At 37.4% G+C, this 20,030-nt stretch overlaps 1 protein-coding gene across 2 annotated transcripts in view; it reads left to right on the top strand.

Moving 5' to 3' along the window:
- Nucleotides 1-366: 366 nt before the first annotated feature.
- ACADM (acyl-CoA dehydrogenase medium chain) overlaps nt 367-20,030 on the top strand; it is a 32,378-nt gene continuing 12,714 nt past the window's right edge. Inside the window, exons 1-8 of one of the 2 annotated variants that reach the window (XM_001497424.6) lie at nt 367-936; nt 3,434-3,521; nt 6,073-6,170; nt 6,286-6,355; nt 7,002-7,102; nt 7,735-7,815; nt 13,215-13,345; nt 16,098-16,206. In XM_001497424.6, coding sequence (XP_001497474.2) covers nt 907-936; nt 3,434-3,521; nt 6,073-6,170; nt 6,286-6,355; nt 7,002-7,102; nt 7,735-7,815; nt 13,215-13,345; nt 16,098-16,206 — 708 coding nt within the window. In that variant the 5' untranslated portion in view covers nt 367-906. Of the gene's footprint in view, nt 1,550-3,433; nt 3,522-6,072; nt 6,171-6,285; nt 6,356-7,001; nt 7,103-7,734; nt 7,816-13,214; nt 13,346-16,097; nt 16,207-20,030 lie in introns of both variants that reach the window. The other variant, XM_005610490.4, reaches the window with a different exon arrangement.

The raw sequence follows: 20,030 nt of genomic DNA, 5'->3' as shown, positions 1-20,030 counted from the left end.
ACCAGGACAGCTTTAAAAATTCTCCAGTTTTGTAACCTCACAGCTATCATCTCTGAACTCAGGCACTAACTGGAAGGGAGGGTGTCTTTAAGGAGACTTCTTCAGGCAGACATTCACTTCCAACATTCACTCGCTCAGCCAGGAACTTTAGATAGGCTCCTCTGGCACCCTTGTTTCCAAGGACCCTCTCCTCATCCACACACGTGCACAGTAATAATCTTCGAGAATATTCCAAAAGATCGAATTTACCTAAGTGATTAAATTCCCGTTTAAGTTCTCTGAAGCACAGAACATCCTTTCGCTTTAGGTCCAGCGTTTGAGAGTAAAGTGTACTTTGAATCCTTACAGCAGAAACGATTAGGGATTGACCGTGCTCGCCGGGTGAAGGTCAACGCAGACGGCCGGAAAGGCGTCTTCCCGCCCGGCCTGGGCCGGAGCCCACACTCTGCCCCAGATTCCCAGCCCTCCCCCTCCCGCCGCGCCGCCGCCCGGAGGCCCCGGGGGTCCCTCTCCGCACCGCTGTGGGCCTCGGCTTCCCCGGAGGGCGCGGCGTCTGAACTCAGAAGACCAGAGGGAAGCGAAGCCTGTTTGGGGACCACCCTCGGGACCAGTGGGGCTCCAGGGGCGCTTCAGAACCGCTCCCAAGGTCGCCCGGACAGCGCTGGCGAGGTCACCGAGTGCTGGGGTCGCTAAACCGCAAACACCACGCCTCGGCCCCTCCCCCTCCCTGCGTGCCCCTTCCTCCGGCCGTGACCACGCCCTCCCCGGGCCCCGCCCACGCGCGGGGGGTCGAGCCCAGGATGTGGGCGGGGCCAGATGCGTCCCCCTCACCCGGCGCCGGCAGAGCTGCGCAGTTTCAGGGCTGTCCCGCGGGCTGGAAAGTGAGCAGCCGCGGCGGCAGTCAACATGGCAGCCGTGTTGAGGCGAAGCTGCGGGGTGAGGGCAAAGGCAGGGTCGGTGGGCTGCGGGGAGCACGGAAGTTGTGGTGTTGGCCGAGTGTGGGGGTGGGGGGGCCGAGCGGGGGACGCCGTGCTGGGGAAGAGCCGCCTCGCCCGGCGCCGTCCGGCTCTGCGCCCCTCGCCGAGCTCGCGCCTCCTCCCCTCCCTGCTGGCTCCGGGGCATCCCCGGCTTTCTCTGTCCATCTTCCTTCCTGCTGCCGCTCCCTGTAGCGGCGGTGCCCACTTTTCAGAATAACCTTTTTCTGTCTCTGGCCCGGGAACCCTCTAAAAATTTCCCCCAGGAATCCCGCCCTGTCCGAAGTGCAGCCGTCTCTGAATTGGGCAGGATCTCAGAACCACCGTCCTGTTTTTGCTAAACTGGCATAGTATCTCTTCGAGAAAACTCTCTATACCGGCTCTCGGTCCTCAGCCCAAGAAGGAAGTCATAAAGTAGATGTGGTTCTGTAATTAATTGTGCGGGATTCAGATAGTCCGATCTTGGGTGCTTCCGAAGTCACGGGATAGGAAAACGGAGCAGCTGCACTTCGGGATACTTGATATGTTGAATGCGCTTTTGGTTTTGTAATTCGGAGGAGGACGCTCAACGTTGCGTAAGTTAAAAAAAAGTAAAAGAAAAATCTACCGCAGAGTTTTCCTTGACGCTTGTCTCTGTGTTCTAGTGTTGTGACTTACAGATTCTAAGTTATCTGTCACTAGATGTATTTTGCTATCTTAAATATTATTGATATATTCAAAACTGCCATTTAAATGTCACTTATAATTAATAAAGTTATGTCCTTGATCAGAAAAGTAGTAGTTTTAGAATTCAGTATAATTCTAATATATTGTTGCCCAGTATTTGTCATTGCTATACAAGTTAATGGGCTCTGAAGGCAGAAATTGGGGGATTTTAAAAATGATTTTTAACTTTGACACCAGAAAAAATGAGGTTTCTTAATTTCTCTTAAGGAAGGATATAGGTAAACCCCATTCAGAAAATTTATGCCTCTGTGTTTCTTCTTTGACACTCCCATAAAACTAAGACTCTTATGTTCCTAGGAAATATGCAAAAGTGTTTAATTATAGTTGTGCTGTTATTGCAGAGTTGATGCTTAATTAAAGTTGCTGTCTTTTGGAGATTTGGAATTTCATTGTTCTGGGCAGAGAACTCAAAGTAATAAAGCCAATTTTTATAGGGCATTATGTTTTCAAGACATTATCTTATGTTAATCATCTCAACAAACTGTGTAGTAAGATTAGCCCCATTTTCCAGATTTGAAAAGAAGCTACAATAAGTTTGTAACTAGTCCAAGTTCTTAAAAGTAGTTGCGGGGTCAAGACTCAAATTCAGCAATTCTAACTCCAAATAATGTACTATTTCTATCTTCTATGTCTACTGAGCCTCCTCTCTAAATGGCTAACATTTCTACCTAATTAATGGGTTGATGGGCATTATTCCCTGGCTGTAGCTACCTTTGTACTTTGATTTACGTAACACGTTTTCCTGTAAAGTCACATGTAAACTGACATTTAAAAATCATTTTAAGTCCACTAATTCCCTATTTAAAGTCTCTCAGCAGACCATTTTACCTGTTTTGTGAGGTCTGGTTTTTGTGCAGTGGTGTCTAAACACACATTTAGAAGGAGTCAAGTTTTTGGCTTGATTTTTGTGTGATGTTTTTCTTCCCTATAGAACCTGATAACCAACTCGGAGACTTAAATTGAAAGAGCAGTATAGCAAGGTGGTTGATGGCGTGGGCTCTTGAGAGAAGTTAGAATCCTGCTTCTACTTCCTAATAGAGTGACCTTGGCCAGTTTTCCTTGAACTTACTTACTTTCTTTTCAGTACCTAGTTGTATATTCTAGTTGTGGGTTCTTCTATTCTGCTGTGTGGGAAGCTGCCTCAGCATGGCCTGATGAGCGGTCCATGACCGCACCCAGGATCTGAACCATAGATACCCTGGGCCTCCTAAGCGGAGCGCATGTACTTTTCTTTTTTTGAGGAAGATTAGCCCTGAGCTAACATCTGCCGCCAATCATCTTCTTTTTGCTGAGGAAGACTGGCCCTGAGCTAACATCCATGCCCATCTTCCTCTACTTTATATGTGGGACACCTGCCACAGCGTGGCTTGACAAGTGGTGCATAGGCCCGCACCCGGGATCCGAACCAGCAAACCCGGAAGCGGAACATGCAAACTTAACTGCTGCACCACTGGGCCGGCCCCTAGGAGTGTGTGAACTTAACCACTCAGCCACAGGGCCAGCCCCTCATTGCTTTTTAAAAAAAAAAAACATTATGATCGGTGTTCAAATATCTGTTGCTTATTTAACATAGAAATTAAATTATATTTGAAGGCACTTAAGAAATGACTTTAAAAACTATGCTCTTGAGCATGGTCAAACAAGCTGCTATACTCACTTGTAATTGTCAGCATTCTCTTATTTGATTGATGTTTAATTTATCAAATTTACTTTAATAAAATTGTTCTTTCCAGGTCCTGAGAAGTATTTCTCGTTTTGACTGGAGATTACAACATACAAAAGCTGCCCCACAACGTGAACCAGGATTGGGATTTAATTTTGGTATATGTTTTGTTCTGTCTTTTCACTTTAAACCTATATTTGTTATATATATGCGCTTCTGTATATGTATTTGTCTGGAATATGTTTATAAGCAAACTTAGTAATGTCTGCCAATGAGTAGAACAAGTCACTCTCCATAGATTTCTCTCAGTTAGTCACACCCATTCTTCCTGATCTCATTTTCTTCTTCTCATTTTCTAGTACCCTATGCACAGATCTGTGTTAGTGGCACACATATATATTCCTGCCCTTTTTCCTAAATATGTTGGCCAAAATAATTAACAGATTTACTGATACATATGAATAGTCTTCACCTTAGAAATTTGAATGCAACAAACTCTTAAGTACATCTTAGATACACAATTCTAGGTGCCTGCTAATAAGCCAAAGCCTGTTTTGGCCCTAATATATCTGCACTGCCGTTTGGGTGTTACTAGGTGTAGTTCTCAGTCCTAGGACCAGGGAGCTGGAGGGTGTTGGAGGGAAAAGGAGTAAGATTTTCCTTCCCTTTTCCATTCTAAAATGAAGACCCTGGGGAAAAAATTTGAAATAATAATCCCTATCTTTGGCATCCTTTGCCTCCTAACGTGCTTCTTGCCTCAAAATTATTACCTTTTGTCTACTTAAAAACTCAGTTCTCAGTTTCTCAGTTCGCTTCTTCTCAGAAAAATACTTAAAAGGCGGCGGAGATAATTAACTCACACCCAGGTACAAATGACAATCTCAGAGCCCTCTAGGGTTATCGTCTTTGTTTTTTATTTTACCTTTTAAGATGGTTAGCTTCTTTATGAAGTTTTTTTAATAGAATTAAATGAAAATTTTCAACCCATGTGAGGATAGCAGTTTGGAGCACTGGATCTTTTTCCTTCCTTACTGAGATGTTAGCATTGGTTTGGTACGATTACTGTCCACTTTCAGTTTGTCACATACAGATCCACACTCAGTGCTCAGAGACCAGCAGGAGAAATCTGGTGGTTCCTGAGTGACGGAGGATGAGATAATGTAAGCACTTAGGAGGAGATTGTGAAGCTCAAGTAAAGGAATAGGGGTAACATCTGTGACAGTTGCATCTGCTTTTTTATTATAAAATGGGGGTAATATTTATAATATAAGATTTATTTGAAGGTTAAATTATACGGTGTATGTAAAGTCTATAGTACACAGTTACTGGATCAAAGTAAGTTCTCAGTAAATAATACATAATAGATCCCTACCTTCTCTACCATTTACCTACCCACAACCTTGATATGGACTCTCTCAATTTTAGAAGTAAAGTTGTGATGTTCAGAACACTGGACTGGAACTCTAAGTATACCTTTACAACTAATTCATTGTGAAACTATAGGGCTATCATTTCCTCAAGCTGGGCTTTAGTTTCCTTATCTATAAAATGAAAAATTTGGTCTTTAGGCTATTCGATTAAACATCAAAATCCTAATGTCTTTTATATTTATTCTCACATCCCTATACAAATGATTACTATAGTCTTAAACATTCTTGCTCTTTCTTAACCTCTGTGCTTTGGCTCTCATTGTTGCCCAGAATACCCTATACGTCTTTTAAATTTTACCTATCCTTTGATGTTGAATGCAACCACATTAAAACCCTATGATAGGGGCCAGCCCTGTGGCCTGATGTTTAAATTCAGTGCACTCTGCTTCAGGGGCCTGGGTTTGGTTCCCTGGCTCAGACCTACACCACTTGTTGGTGGCCATGCTATGGCAGCAACCCACACATAAAATACAGGAAGATTGGCACAGATGTTAGCTCAGAGCTAATCTTCCTCAGCAAAAAAAAAAAGAAGAAGAAAAAGAAAACAACCCTATGATAGTGTGGATTTGAAAAAAGTCAATAGTGATTGACTCCTGCCCTCAGTCCAGCCACCATATTGATTTTGTTAATTTTATAATACAACCCTATATCTTATGTAATTGAATTGTTTGGACATCACTTAGTATAGCATTACAGCAGAGTTTTATGTTGTTACTCCCTTTTGGGAAACCTTCCCACCACTTTTACCAATTGCTTTGTGCTAATTTATCAATTTAAATTATCTTGAGTTTAAAGGAGTAAAATTGAAGTTATGGTATTGATATTCTTATATGATATTTTGGAACAAATTATTGGTTTTTATGGTTTATGGTCACTGAGTGTGTTTCATCTCCCTAGTTGGATTGATTCCTAAGATCGGGGCATGTCTTATACATTAGTTTCATTTCAGTGTTAGTAAACATTTGATAACTCTGCTTAGGAACTAGTAATAAGTAAAAAAATTTTTTTCCTCACCAATCAGAAGAGAAAAACTCAGGTTTATATCTATTACTCATTTATGAAAGCTAGAAATCTTACCTATCTCCTTTGGTGTTTGTAATTACATAGATTTATTTACATTGTACAGTTAAATCTTGATGAGTACAAAAGCATAGTAGTCTTTGACTTTCTAGTTAATCAAAGGTTGAAGTCTTCATTATAAATTTCCAGATTCTGATTTCCTAGGACTTTTTCCCTCAACTCATTGTCCTATTGATGTTTCCTAATAACTTTCCCTTAGAGTTCACTGAACAGCAGAAAGAATTTCAAGCTACTGCTCGTAAATTTGCCAGGGAGGAAATAGTGCCAGTTGCTGCAGAATATGATAAAACTGGCGAGGTAGGTATATACTCTTTAAAGAGAGAAAAATCTTTTACATTTTTTGTAAGATTGTATAATGAAACTGTCTAGATTTTAAATGTGACTGGCTTTCTTCATCTTTTTTTTCTTTTAGTACCCTGTACCCTTAATTAAAAGAGCCTGGGAACTTGGTTTAATGAATACACACATTCCAGAGAGTTGTGGTAAACTTTCTTCCCATTTTTAATCCTAGGATGTGTATGAACAAGAAAAAATGTGGAACTCTACTCATTCTTTCAAATATTTGTTGCCATGATATGGCTTGCTACCTTTGTCTCCTTATTCAGACTTCAGCATTTTCCTGCATTTAGAAGCCTTGTACTCAATGCTTAAATTCATTTTTCCTTGTTTATATCTGATTCCAACCTTAACTTGATCCTACACCTTGGTAACTTCTCTATCTAGAGTTGATCAATTTGTTGCATTTTAATTCTACCTTGGATTTTACATTTTATTGAGGCCTTTTTTTTCCCTACAAGATTGTCATTCCTTTCCTCAGGTTAAAGGGTCTAAGTTTTTGCAGAGTTGAATCGAGTTTTTACAAAATCAAGTTGAAACAGGAAGATAGGTCCAGGTTAAAAATAGTAAGATAATTTTTTGAAATTTTTAAAACTTATTTTAGAGGGGTATAATTTGTTACCATGCTAGCCAGAACACTTTGTTAGTTTCTTGTGGTACAGATACTGTATTTGAAAATTTGCTTTTGAAACCAATTAGGTCATATTGGAAGTAATTACAATAGTTCACCTTTATTTCTCTTGAGAAGCATTGCATATTATAATGGGCTCTGAAAACATTTTGACACTGTAGGAGGTCTTGGACTTGGAACATTTGATGCCTGTTTAATTACTGAAGAATTGGCTTATGGATGTACAGGGGTTCAGACTGCTATTGAAGCAAATTCTCTGGGGGTAAGTTACCTATAGAAAATTAATCGCCTAACTGAGCTGTTGTTAATGAGACAGTTCTTGCTAGGTTAGGTTAGTTGGTGGAACACAGCGTTCTTTAAAAAGGGACACAAGATTCTGTAGCGAAGCCTGGAGTCACTTATTTCAAGAGTTGATCTTTCTGGCCCTGTTGTCTGCAGTACTTGGAGTCCTAGCTGTCCTTGTGGGAAAACTGTATACTTTGGTGCTACTTCAGTGGCAGTTCTTAGGTAACAAATGGCAAGGCCAAAAACCAGCATTCAGGAGAAGGATTAGGGTGGCTTGCTGCCACTGCTGGCAGAGCTGAAATTTAGTGAGCAATTCTGAGGAGGCCTGGTCATAGATAATTATCCTAATTTATCCTAAGTTTAGTTCTTCAGTTTTGTATTTTGCTACAGTAGATTTTTACATAGTACAGATAAATAAGTTTATTTTATGTACGTGGATTAAAAGATTTATTTTTTCATGGTTTTGGCTCTAGAAGTAGAATAAAGGCTACTTCTTTGGACTTATCCTTTGGGGGAAAATAATTCTTTTGTTTTGAATTATTGTATCTCTAAATTTACATACCTAATGAAAATATCTTGTTTTTTTTTGATATCCCTTTTCTTTGGTAGCAAATGCCTGTTATTATTGCTGGAAACGATCAACAACAAAAGAAGTATTTGGGGAGGTTGACTGAAGAGCCACTGATGTGTGTGAGTATGTGCAGCTGCTGCTTTATTTCGCACTTAAAGAAGCTAACGAGGGTGTTAGTTCTCCTTTTCAATCTAATGTATACATGGCTATCTCACATTAAGACAAAAGTTAACGTATTTAGGTATAATGATGTTTCTGGGATGAAAAGAAAGAATCATAAAAATCCTCTTGCTTATTTCCAGGAGAAAGATAGATATCTACTTGTGATGTTTCTGTGATGCCAGAAAAATGTTATAATAATCTCCTAGCTTATTTTCAGGAGAGAAATATCTGCTTAATGGAGCACTGTGCGCCATTGTTAGAAGTTCAGTGTCGGGAAGTTCAGATTGAATGTATGATAGTAGATGTTTGAACTAGTAGTCTTTTGAACTAATAAACTGACTGAAAAGATATCAGTTTATTTGTCGAATTACCGAGTGACTTGGGAGAATATTTGTAGATTTTATTTAATTCCCTGAGAGATACTCAAATTGGACTTTGGTGCAGTGGTTAAGTTCACATGTTCCGCTTCGGCAGCCTGGGGTTCGCCGGTTCAGATCCTGGGTGTGGACATGGCACCACTTGGCAAGCCATGCTGTGGTAGGAGTCACACATAATAAAGTAGAGGAAGATGGGCACAGATATTAGCTCAGGGCCAGTCTTCCTCAGCAAAAAGAGGAGGATAGGGAGCAGATGTTAGCTAATCTTCCTAAAAAAAAAAAGATACACAAATACACTTCCACACATAGTAAGGTTCTATTCTGAAAGTGTTTTTACATAAGGAGTTTTACTTTTGTTTATTAGTAGAACAGATTTCAGTTTAGGGTGTTACTGTGATACTGAACTATAGTAAATTATTATTAGTTTTGAGCTAATTGTGAAAATTGGTCTGAAAGAATAGAATGTAATATTTGAAAACGTTTTTTATTTACTTTAGGTACCTAAATTTCAGGCAAACTGGTTAATAAAGACGTTTTTACATATTTCCTAGTTAATTGGTAATTTTTTCCAACAAATAAGAGTGTAGTAGGTTAATTCTCAACGTTGTCTAAGAATTGTGTATAACATCTAGATTCTTTTCCTGTAATATATATAATATTAGAAATAGGCTTAAAAATTGTAGCATAGAGATACTTAGGAGAACCTACCTAATGCACTGATAAGGATATTTGTAATTATCTTATTAGTTATAAATAGGTATTTCTAAAATATTAGAGTCTTTAAAAGTAGTTTGAGTATTTTAAAGATCTCTTTGGCAGTTTTGTTTATTATTAATACCTTCAGTATATGTAAAAATACATTCACTGTAGTCCCTAAGTTATTCTAACTTCTGAATTAATAAAGGTTTACTATACATTTTCCCCTTCTAGTGCACAAAAGCAATAGATGTACTCAAAATATGAAGCCAAGGGTGAAAGTGAAAATAGTCAGTAGGTATATTAATTGTAAGTCTTGATTAATTTACACTGAGATTCAGTTACTTATTTGACTCCTGATAAATATGTGTAAAATTATACCTCATGCAATATTTTACTTAAACTTCTTAAAAAACAATATTTTTTAACTTTTCTGATTGTAAAAATAGTATAGAAGATTTAGAAAGGTATGAAGAACAAAAATGTCTGTAATCCCTCAGATATGAAGTTAACTGGTATTACTATCTTATTGTATTTTCTATCTGATTTTTAAATACATATAAATATATTTTTAACAATTAAGGTCATATTATGTATGCAGTTTTATATCCTTTTTAACATCGTGAGCATTTTCTTATGCTCTACTTCTTTTTAAACACTGCTATTATTACTTTATAATATGCTATCTCATGGATGTAATGTAAATTATATCACTACTCCCTATTATTGAATATTTAAATTCCTTAAGACTTTTGCTTTTAAAAATAATATCATGGTAAAAATCAATACAGAAAAAGTTGATAGAAGTTTTTGGATTTAACTTTACCGTATAGATATATTGTTATTGTATATTCATAAGACTTAATCTTTTACTAGATCATGTGGTCAAGTATACCCTGACTCAGGAAGCGAGTACAGAGAGACATATGGTCCACACTATCATTGTTATTATAATTTTTATTGAGGTCATATTGACTTTTAACATCATGTAAATTTCAGGTGTACATTATTTTATATTTCAGTTTTTGTATAGATTGCATTGTTTTCATCACCAATAGTCTAGTTTTTATCCATCACCATACACACATAGGGTCACACTATGTCGTGTGGTTTTTTTTTTTTTTTTTCTTGGTGAGGAAGATTGGCCCTGCACTAGAACATCTGTTGCCAATCTTCCTCTTTTTGCTTGAGGAAGATTGTCCCTGAGGTAACATCTGTGCCAGTCTTCCTTTATTTTGTATGTGGACGCCACCACAGCATGGCTTGATGAGAGGTGTGTAGGTCTGCCCCAGGATCTGAACCCATGAACCACAGGCCACCGAAGCAGTGTGTGTGAACTTAACTACTATACTACCGGGCTGACCCCTATAGTTATTTTTTAATACCATTTAGTGCCAAAAAGTTTACTAAAATCAAAACTAATTATATTATTGCAGATATATTATATATATAAAATATTAAAATAGTAAATTAGAAACCATATTTCATTCTTTAAAGATTGGGTTAAATCTTTTAAAAGTATGTATCTGAAATATATGTAGTATTAAACAATTAGAAATAAGTATTAGATTATTAGGACAAGCTTGTTATGGGCAAGACATTCAGTAAACTCATTTGTCCAGACATGATCTTAGAACCCAGAAGTCTCTGTAAAAAGCCTAATGATGGTGAAAAAAACCTCTTGTCATAAAACTGTGCATTTCCAGTGGAGCTAGGAAGTAGCTGGAATGTTACTGGAACAACACTGGATGTGGTTCCCAAGACCTGGCTTCAAGTCTTAGCTCAGCCATATAATAGCAGTGTGATCTTACATAGTCACTTAACCTCAAAATCTCTTCTGAAAATAGCATAATATCTAAAAGGGATATAGTAAAGATAAAACAAAATGTTTACATTTTTATAGGAATATCTTCACATAGTGTCCCTTTTGCAAAAATATATTCAAGAAATTTCTTTGATACCTAATGACCAGGTGAAACTGTTTCTCTTTAACTGCTGTTCATTCATTAATTTACTCAATATATAAGTTGCCTGCTCTATGCCAGACTTCAGCTTATGGGCAGTTCATGCTTATAACTTACAAGTTATGCTTATAACTAGTATTTTTTGGTTTTGGAATGTAGGATACATAGAGCCAATTTTATAGTCCACCATTAGTAATTATTTGAACCTCAAAGCATGTCTTGTAGGGTATTATTTTTCTTTCTGGTTTTATTTTTACAGTGTCTGTTAGACGTTTCTTCTTGGGAAGACTTAAATACCTTTAAGTAAATGTGTCCTAAACCAAAGGATTTTCTCCCCTCTCTTTAGAACTACTTCTCTTCTATATTATCCCTTATTGGAAGTTGCCTAAACCACGATATTGAGTCATCATAACATCCTCTTTATCTCCCCAACATCATGTCCTGTGGATTACACACCACAGTTCTCAACTCCATCTTCTCTTCTTCCCTTCTCTCGCTTCTGTCTTAGTTGAATCTTTATTTCTTCCCCTGTATTATTGCAAAGCCTCCTGAGTTTTGTCCCTAAGTCGAGTCTTATGTCGTTACTTCTGCCACTTACTAGCTCTGTGAACTTGGGCAAATTATTTAACCTCACTGTGCCTCAGTTTCCTTATTTTTAAAATGTCGATGCCAGTACCTATTTCATAGAGGTTATTGTGAGGTTTAAATGAGTCAAGCACTTAGAAAAGCACCTGGAAGATAGTGAGAGGTTGTTGTTGTTATTATCTCCCCTTAATAACTATCCTTTATACTTTGTAATAATTAAAAAATGCAAATCTAACTGTGCCACTCGCCTGCATTTACAAAAACATTGAGTGGTTCCATTTCATCTATGGCAATGGTATCTAACATATTTTTTAGTTTGTGAGCCCATTTTAGAATCTGACTTCCTCAGAAAAATGCACCTGCTCCTCACTTTTGCATTCTAGGGGGTTCTGGATTCCCCTGAAGCCCATGTACTTGACTCCTTACGGTTCCGTGGCCCCAGAGTAACTGTTGAGTGAAATTTAGTTGAAAGCATAAAAGTATGGCCTCCTGAGCATGGCGTGTTCCTCAGCCTCCGTGACCAGGCCCCTGCCTGCCTCTTTAGCCTCTGGGGGGCTCTCAGTTTCACACTTTACGCTCCAGTGCTGAACTGCTGCTACCTTCCCCTGTGCAGCTGCCGTTTCATCCTGCTGTGCCTTTGATCTGCTTGCCTCACTCATGTATCCTTCAAAACTTAACCTCTTCCAGTGAATTTTACTTATTACTCTTCTTTTCACTCTCCTTACCACTCATCACCCCCCACCCCCTCCAGGTCTAAGTAATCATTTCTAATGTCCTGTGTACCCTTACTTTTAATTAAAATGAACTGTTTTGGACTATGAGTGCCTTAAGGGGAAGGAACTTGTGTCTTCAGGCCTTGTATCTACAGTACCTGTCAGTAAGTAAGCTTGAATGAACTTCAACTATCTAGTGCTTACCTTCCACCATCCCCTTTATCCATTACTGCTTGCATCTTGTCACTCCTCTGTTTAAGAGCCTAAAGAGATTCCCCTCTTGTTACCAGATAAAATTTTAACAACTTAGTGTGATTTTTAAGGGTTCTTGGTCATCTGTTTCCTTCTCTTTCCAGACTCATTCCGTACCATTCCCTTCGATGCACAGAGTTTACATGTTATGGAACTCTGGTACTTTTGTGTTACAAACACAGTAACCCTGCTTCTTATCTCAGTATCATTGCATATGTTATTCTTCCTTTTCCCTACCCCCAAAGAATTCCTTTTTCTTTTTTGAGACTTAATTTAAACATCACCTCTGGGAAGCTTTCTTTAACACCCTAATGGTAAGCTAGTTTCTCAAGCTCATTGTGTATGACTTACTTAGATATATAATTACAATATAGGATTGATCTCCACTGTTACATTGTGAAAATCTTGAGGACAGGGTTTTTTTCATCTCTGGCTTTCCCATCTCCTCGTTCATAACCTGGTACATAGTAGATACTCAGTAAATGTTTGAATGAATGAGTACGTGTGAAATAGAATTTAACTTGGTTGAAGATATCTAACATTTTAATTTTCAATATGGTTTATTGGTATACTACACCTAGTTTTAAATTATATATTAAATGTTTTTACATTTGAGTAGCTTATTTGATTCTCTAAGAATATTTTATTTTCAGGTGTTTTTAAAATATTTAAAATACTAGATTAAAAAATAAAATACACTCCTGGTTCTAAACGTTCATAATTTAATAATTAACATTTAAATTTTTTCTCTTCTTTCTGTATATTCAAGGCCTACTGTGTAACAGAACCTGGAGCAGGCTCTGATGTAGCTGGTATAAAGACCAAAGCAGAAAAGAAAGGAGATGAATATATTATTAATGGTCAGAAGATGTGGATAACCAATGGAGGAAAAGCTAATTGGTATGTTGTTTAAAACATCTCTGTATATTGCCTCTTAATTACTTGATATTCAGAATCTCCCCTCTCTTCTTTCCTTCATTATTAAACCATCACAATTAAGATAAGTTTATTCATGGAACTGGAAGGTCCATAAAAGATCATAAAAATAGTTGAGTGATTTTCAAAAATTATTTTTAAGCCCTGAACTGTTTCTTCAAATTAACTCTCAGAAGTTTAATTTGTAAAATTAAATAAAACAGAAACACCTGCTCTGGTTGACTCTGGTTAGGAAAGCTAGAGCTCTATCTACTGGGCTTACTCTTTCCTCTCTCCATACCCGACACCAGCACCTCCTGGAACCGTCCCCCTAAGACTCTGAGGAAAAAGGGAAGCCACTAGTAAAGCACATTTCTCTGATTCTGAGCAATAAGCAAAGGCAGTCTTAAAATTCACATTATCTCTTAGAGAAGACAGAATATAACTTTAATAAAATCTAAAAGGTCCAAATATATAGGTCCAAATAACGTGAAGTTCAACAAAGGATCATGAAATCATTTATATAAATATAAAATGTTGGAGAAAAACATATTTGATAGCATTATTTGTGGAAAAAGATGAAGAAAGATTAATAAGAAACTATAGGTTCAATAGAATCAGCAGTGTGATATATCTGCCTTTAAGAAGCTTACGTAATTTCAGGCTGAAGTGTAGGACACTCGTGTGCTGCGTGACGTTTCAGTCAACAACAAGCCACGACAGTGGTCCCATAAGATTAGTATCATATAGCCTAAGTGTGTAGTAAGCTGTACTATACCATTTGGTTTGTATAGGTACACTTTGATGTTCCCGCATCAGACGGAATCGCCTAACACCACGTTTCTCAGGATGTTTCCCCGTCTTTAAGTGATGCGTGACTGTAATAGAAGTATACTATCAAACAAGAGGGAAATAATGGTAGCTGTTCTAGGCAACACGTTTTAAGACATGCGTTGACAAAATGGAATCAATTCAGAAAGAAGTAAGTGTCTTGCATTAGGAGGAGCCTAGAAAACATGTCCTGTGAAAAGTAAAGGAATTAGGTTTGGTTATTTTGGAAGAATTTTGAAATTTTTTAAATCATGTCACACAGAAAGAAGATCAGGCTTGTACGTTTGCTTCAGGAAGACAGTTTAGAATTAATGGGTGAAAGTTAGAAAAATGTAGAATATAGGTGAACGTAGGGACAAGCTTTCCAACAACAGCGCTGTCCAGTGTGTGTAAAGTTGTCATGGAAAATAACGTATTTACCCAGCACTACAAGTATATAAATAGAGACTTCCTAGAAGAAGGACTTTCTGATGACTGAAATAGTGAACTAAATGGGGTTTCTTTCCTTGTCTGCACAGATTTTGATTCAGTATGTATATGTGCTCTGCAGTGCAGTTTTCTGGCAAATGAAGCATTATTCCTGGGAATAAGCCTACCAGGAAGTCATTAATTGACTATCAGTCCCTTTATAAGTGTCCAGTATTATGGAGTGCTATATCATTTTCTTTAAGTAAGTCATCATAATATCAGCAAGTGATAAAAAAGTGAAGAAATGATTAAAATTTGACAAGTGGAGAGAAATTTAAGAATGCAGTTAGAAGTTTTCATAATTTTAAAAACTCATTAAATATAGCTCTTCGTGTAGTAAGACAAATTAGGTAATATATGAAACTAGAAAACAATTTTTACTATTTTTTACTATTAAGTAAAACTGTAGAATGAATGATAATTTATTAGTTTTAAGCATAGAAAATAAATTTGTTGTTTAAGGAATTTTTAAAAAATTTTCCTATACCAGGCTAGGTAGAACATGGATTACATGGATATTTGGCCTTTTTTCCTGATGTTTCATTTTAAAATCTTTCTAGGAAAAATTCATCTGGAAGGAATACCCAGCAAATATTCATAGTAATTCAGCTGTAACAAAAACACTGATTTTGCTGTATAAAGAGGACAGTAGTCAGAACATAGGGATCTCTATCTCATATTACTCTTTTTCACAGCCAGCCCTATTTGCCCTCCTTTTCCAGATAGCTTGTTCCTTAAAGAATTAAACTAGTTTTGAGAAAGAAAAAGTGCCAGTTCCAACATGCACATACTTTCCTTTTATTTTACATTACCTTTTTTTTTTTTAAAGATTTTTTATTTTTTCCTTTTTCTCCCCAAAACCCCCCGGTACATAGTTGTGTATTCTTCGTTGTGGGTTCCTCTAGTTGTGGCATGTGGGACGCTGCCTCAGCGTGGTCTGACGAGCAGTGCCATGTCCGCGCCCAGGATTTGAACCGACGAAACACTGGGCCGCCTGCAGCGGAGCGCGCGAACTTAACCACTCGGCCACGGGGCCAGCCCCATTACCTTTTTTTTTTGAGGAAGATTAGCTCTGAACTAACTGCTGCCAATCCTCCTCTTTTTGCTGAGGAAGACTGGCCCTGAGCTAACATCTGTGCCCATGTTCCTCTACTTTATATGTGGGACGCCTACCACAGCATGGCTTGCCAAGCAGTGCCATGTCGGTACCTGGGATCCGAACCAGTGAACGCTGGGCTGCCAAAGCGGAATGTGTGAACTTAACTGCTGCACCACTGGGCTGGCCCCTCGGCAAGCTTTTAAACCTCTCTGATTCTTCATTTCCTCATCTGTAAAATGAGGGTAATAATAACTCAGATTGTTGGGAGGATTAACTGAGATAGCAGTCACCATGAATTATCTGCTGATGTCATTATCTTTATCATCATATATATATTAGGTATTTTTTGTTGGCTCGTACTGATCTGGATCCTAAGGCTCCTGCTAATAAAGCCTTTACTGGGTTTATTGTGGAAGCAGATACCCCAGGAGTACAGATTGGAAGAAAGGTAAAGTGTATATTTATCAGTGATGAAACCCTCAAATATTATTTTAACTGTGAATTTCAAAATTACTATTATGTTTCCTTTACTGAAAACATTTTGTTTGTATTAAATTGAAATAAAAATAAAGTTGTGTTTTGATGTTATTATGTGAAATAGTCTGTATATTGCTGAAGATTTTAAGTTGAGAATAGTCATTTCAGATCATTATTTGAGAGTGGCCATTCGTGGTGCCAGTCTATGGAGAATGCTGATAACAATGGTGCGGGATGATGAAGCAGAAATCAAACTGTCATTCCTATGGCCTGCCCAGTAATAGAGTTTTAGTTACTTCAAAGGCTTTCCCGCTCTTTTTCTTTCCTCACAGCAACCTTTCAGGTAGGGTAAGTGGCATTATGCCCATTCTATGGATTAAAACAATGTGACATAAATTGATTACTCAAGGTAATCAACAACACTAAGAGAAAAATCTGTGCCTGAGAAATGTGTGGAAATGGCAAAGAGCCTATTGAATGTAGGAAGGCAAGAAAAATTTTATTTAAATAGGAAAAGGTAATTTAACATACTGGAAAAGGGTTGTTATCTGAACGTGTGGAGATAATTTAGCAGTACCATTTGAAGTAGACTAAAGAGAAAAAGAGTTTAAAATTTAACAAATCAAAGAAAGAAAGAAATGAAATGAAGTCATTAAAGTAGTCCTAGTGAGAGCTAGTGAAGCATGGTTTAAGATTATAACTCTGAGAATATGAAGAAGAGACTGAATTTTACAACTGTAAAACTCTTCTTTGCAAAATGGATTTGTAAAAAAGAAAACCTATTAATGATCAGATGATGTCTATATCTAAGGCAAAGGAGAAATTATAGAAGTTACTTAACTAAGAATTACTAAACGTTACATAAATATATATCTTTCCTCCCAGATGAGTAAAGGTACATTATCTGTCAGATAGTAGACTAAAGGTGGCATAACCTGAACCCGAAAGGCTAATTTGAATTGAGTAAGTTATGAAAACTTCTAAACTAGTCCTGTGTGTTCGTAGAACCTTGTTTTCTTAAGTCATGAGAATCTTTCTGTTGTACCCAAGCTTCTTTAAAATGGAAGCATGTTGCTACAGTATATACGAGGGGTAACCTCTCTTTTAGGTCATAGAATATTGAAGGTGGAAGACACCCTACACATTGTTTATTTCAGTCTGTCTGCTGAATATTGAAACAGAGCCAAGTAGTGTGATTCACTCAAGGTGACATACTGAGAGGCAGAGTTGAGATCAGTACTGAGGTGTCCTGGGAACTTGCCCAATGCAGTTTCTGACACTGTCATTCTTTATTTTCTTTTTAGGAGTAGATATGAAGGATAGATTGCACTTTACAAATAAGACTATGACAACATTGTTGTATATAACAAAATATAAGTACTAAGAATGGTTGTGCTTCTTCCAAGCAATTGGTTTATTTATGTTTTATTCATGTTTCCTTTTTAGGGGTAGTTGCTAGAAAACTCAGGGCCAAATTTATGGCCATCTCTAGAAAGTGTAAAGGACCTAAAAGCTTATACTTTTTTCAGTAGTAAACCCACTTCTGATTTTATCTTGATGTTTCTAATTTCATTTTTTTCCCCAATTTTCTCACTTTAAAAAAATCTCTAATTCAATAAATACTTATTATTTAGTTCATACTATCTGCTAGGTACTATTCTAGGTATCAGGGATACGTTAATGGTTCAAAACAGACAAAAATCCCTGCCCTTGGGGAGCATAGTTATATTGTCTATATTTAAACTTAACTCCTTCAATCTTTTTTGGAAATATACGGACATTTTTACAAATTTGTGAAATTCATGCTTTTCAAGATATTTTGTGTTTAGAAATTATATGGCTTGAAATGAGTCCAGGAAGCATTTTGGTTTTGACTGTTGTGGTGTTTGAGGTGTGTCTTGTATAGAGGAAGAGGGAGAATTCCCCCCTCACCTTTCCCTTAAGGTTCTTATGTCTGCTCAAATAATTAGAAAGGCAGGTGAGCAGGAGAAAATAAAACAAAGTTTAACAACATGTCTACATGGGAGAAACCCAGGAAAACTGAGCAACTCGCCACACTGGCCAAAGTTGTCCCCTTAAGTATCATCTCAGCCAAACATAAAGGAGGATGTTGGGGGTAGTGGTTTGGGACTTCAGAGGGGAGGAAGGCAATTCACATGGAGATGGAAAATCAAATGGTTCTTAGATAATGGTTTACTGCACCACCTATAGAGAATGTGGCCCAAGAGACAGAATTTTCATAAGATGGCTTGTTGGTGCATTTTTTTATCACACCTATTTTACCTTATACTATAGTTACCTCGTGGTATTAGCTCCTTCCTGGATCATGCCTTCTATCTTAAACTCTTAGCCAGTTTGGGGGAAGGCCAGATGTTCTTCCTGAGTCTTCTGAGCCTTTATTGTCTTCAGCTTGGAAATAATCTGTTCCCAGAGTGGCGGATCTTGGGACAGCCTGCCCTGAACACCACCACTGGGAACCAGAGTAGTGTTTTTGTAAACAGTGTTTTCTTATTATATCTGAGTGAGGGTCTAACGTACTAGAGTTTATCAACTTATAAAGACAAAATAAAGAGATGTTGGTTTCCTTCTGAGTCAAACTATGTATTATTGTCACCAGTTCTTCAAACCTGGAAGCAGACTGTTAATATTAAAGCAAGCAAATTGAAGAATTCGTTTACTGCTCTCTCTTCCCATTGCCTTTGCTTCTCAGCCTGCTTATTAAAAACGGGAGCAAAAAATTTCTTTTCCTTAAGGAGAAGAGTTACAATGTCTGCAACTTCCTCTCAAATAATACAGCAAATAATGCTATAGTTACACACACAGAGAAATAAAACAAATGTGGCAAAATGTTGACAGTTGGTGAATCTGGGTAAAGGGTATATAGGTATTCACTATACTACTGTTGAAACTCTTCTGTTGGTTTGAAAATTTTTATAACAAAAAATTGAGGGAATATAGCTACTTTAGCAGTTTCTTATAAAGTTAAACATACAGTTACCACATACCCAGCACTCCTAGATATTTATCCAAGAGAAATGAAAACAAAGACCTATAAACGAATGTTTATAGCACCTTTATTTATGATTGCTAAATGGGGTGGGGGTTGGGGAATGTCCATCCACTGGTGAGTGGATAATGGATATATGGTACCCCCATATAGTGGAATACTACTCAGCAGTAAAAGAAATGAATTACTGGTCAGCAGCAACATGGATGAATCTCAGAAGTACTAAGTGAAAAGTCAGACACAAAAGCCTGGCTTTATTATTCCAGGTATATGACATTCTACAAAAGGAAAAACTATGGACAGAAATCAGATCAGTAATTGCTTGGGCCTGGAAATAGAGTAAGAGAATTGACTACAAAGGGGTAACAAGGGAACTTTTTGAGGTACCGAAATCTGTATCTTGATTGTGGCAGTGGCTATACACGTATACATCTGTCAAAACTATTACAAAAGTATATGTAAAAAGGGTGAATTTCTCTATATGTAACTTCTACCTCAGTAAACCTAATTTTAAGAAAGAGTTGGAGAAGAGAAAAACACAAATTCAGCTTTTGCTCATTATATTATTTTGCTAGCTCTATTAGGTAAGCTAAAATTAAAATGTCCCAGATCAGATTACATTTGCTTAATGTTTTTCCTGGCATGGTAAAAAAGCCTTCAAACATCTAATAAAATTTGTCTTTGTAGGTAGTATGTACATGTAGATCTTCAGACTAGTGCTGGTTTCAAAGTTTGTGAAACATTGTTTTAGACTAGGGGTTGACAGATTCTTTTTAGATCCAGACTCT

Source organism: Equus caballus, chromosome 5 (assembly GCF_041296265.1).
Source record: "Equus caballus isolate H_3958 breed thoroughbred chromosome 5, TB-T2T, whole genome shotgun sequence".
Lineage (NCBI taxonomy): Eukaryota > Metazoa > Chordata > Mammalia > Perissodactyla > Equidae > Equus > Equus caballus.
Note: the sequence above shows the minus strand (reverse complement) of the source record. Positions and strands in the feature narration are given on the sequence as shown.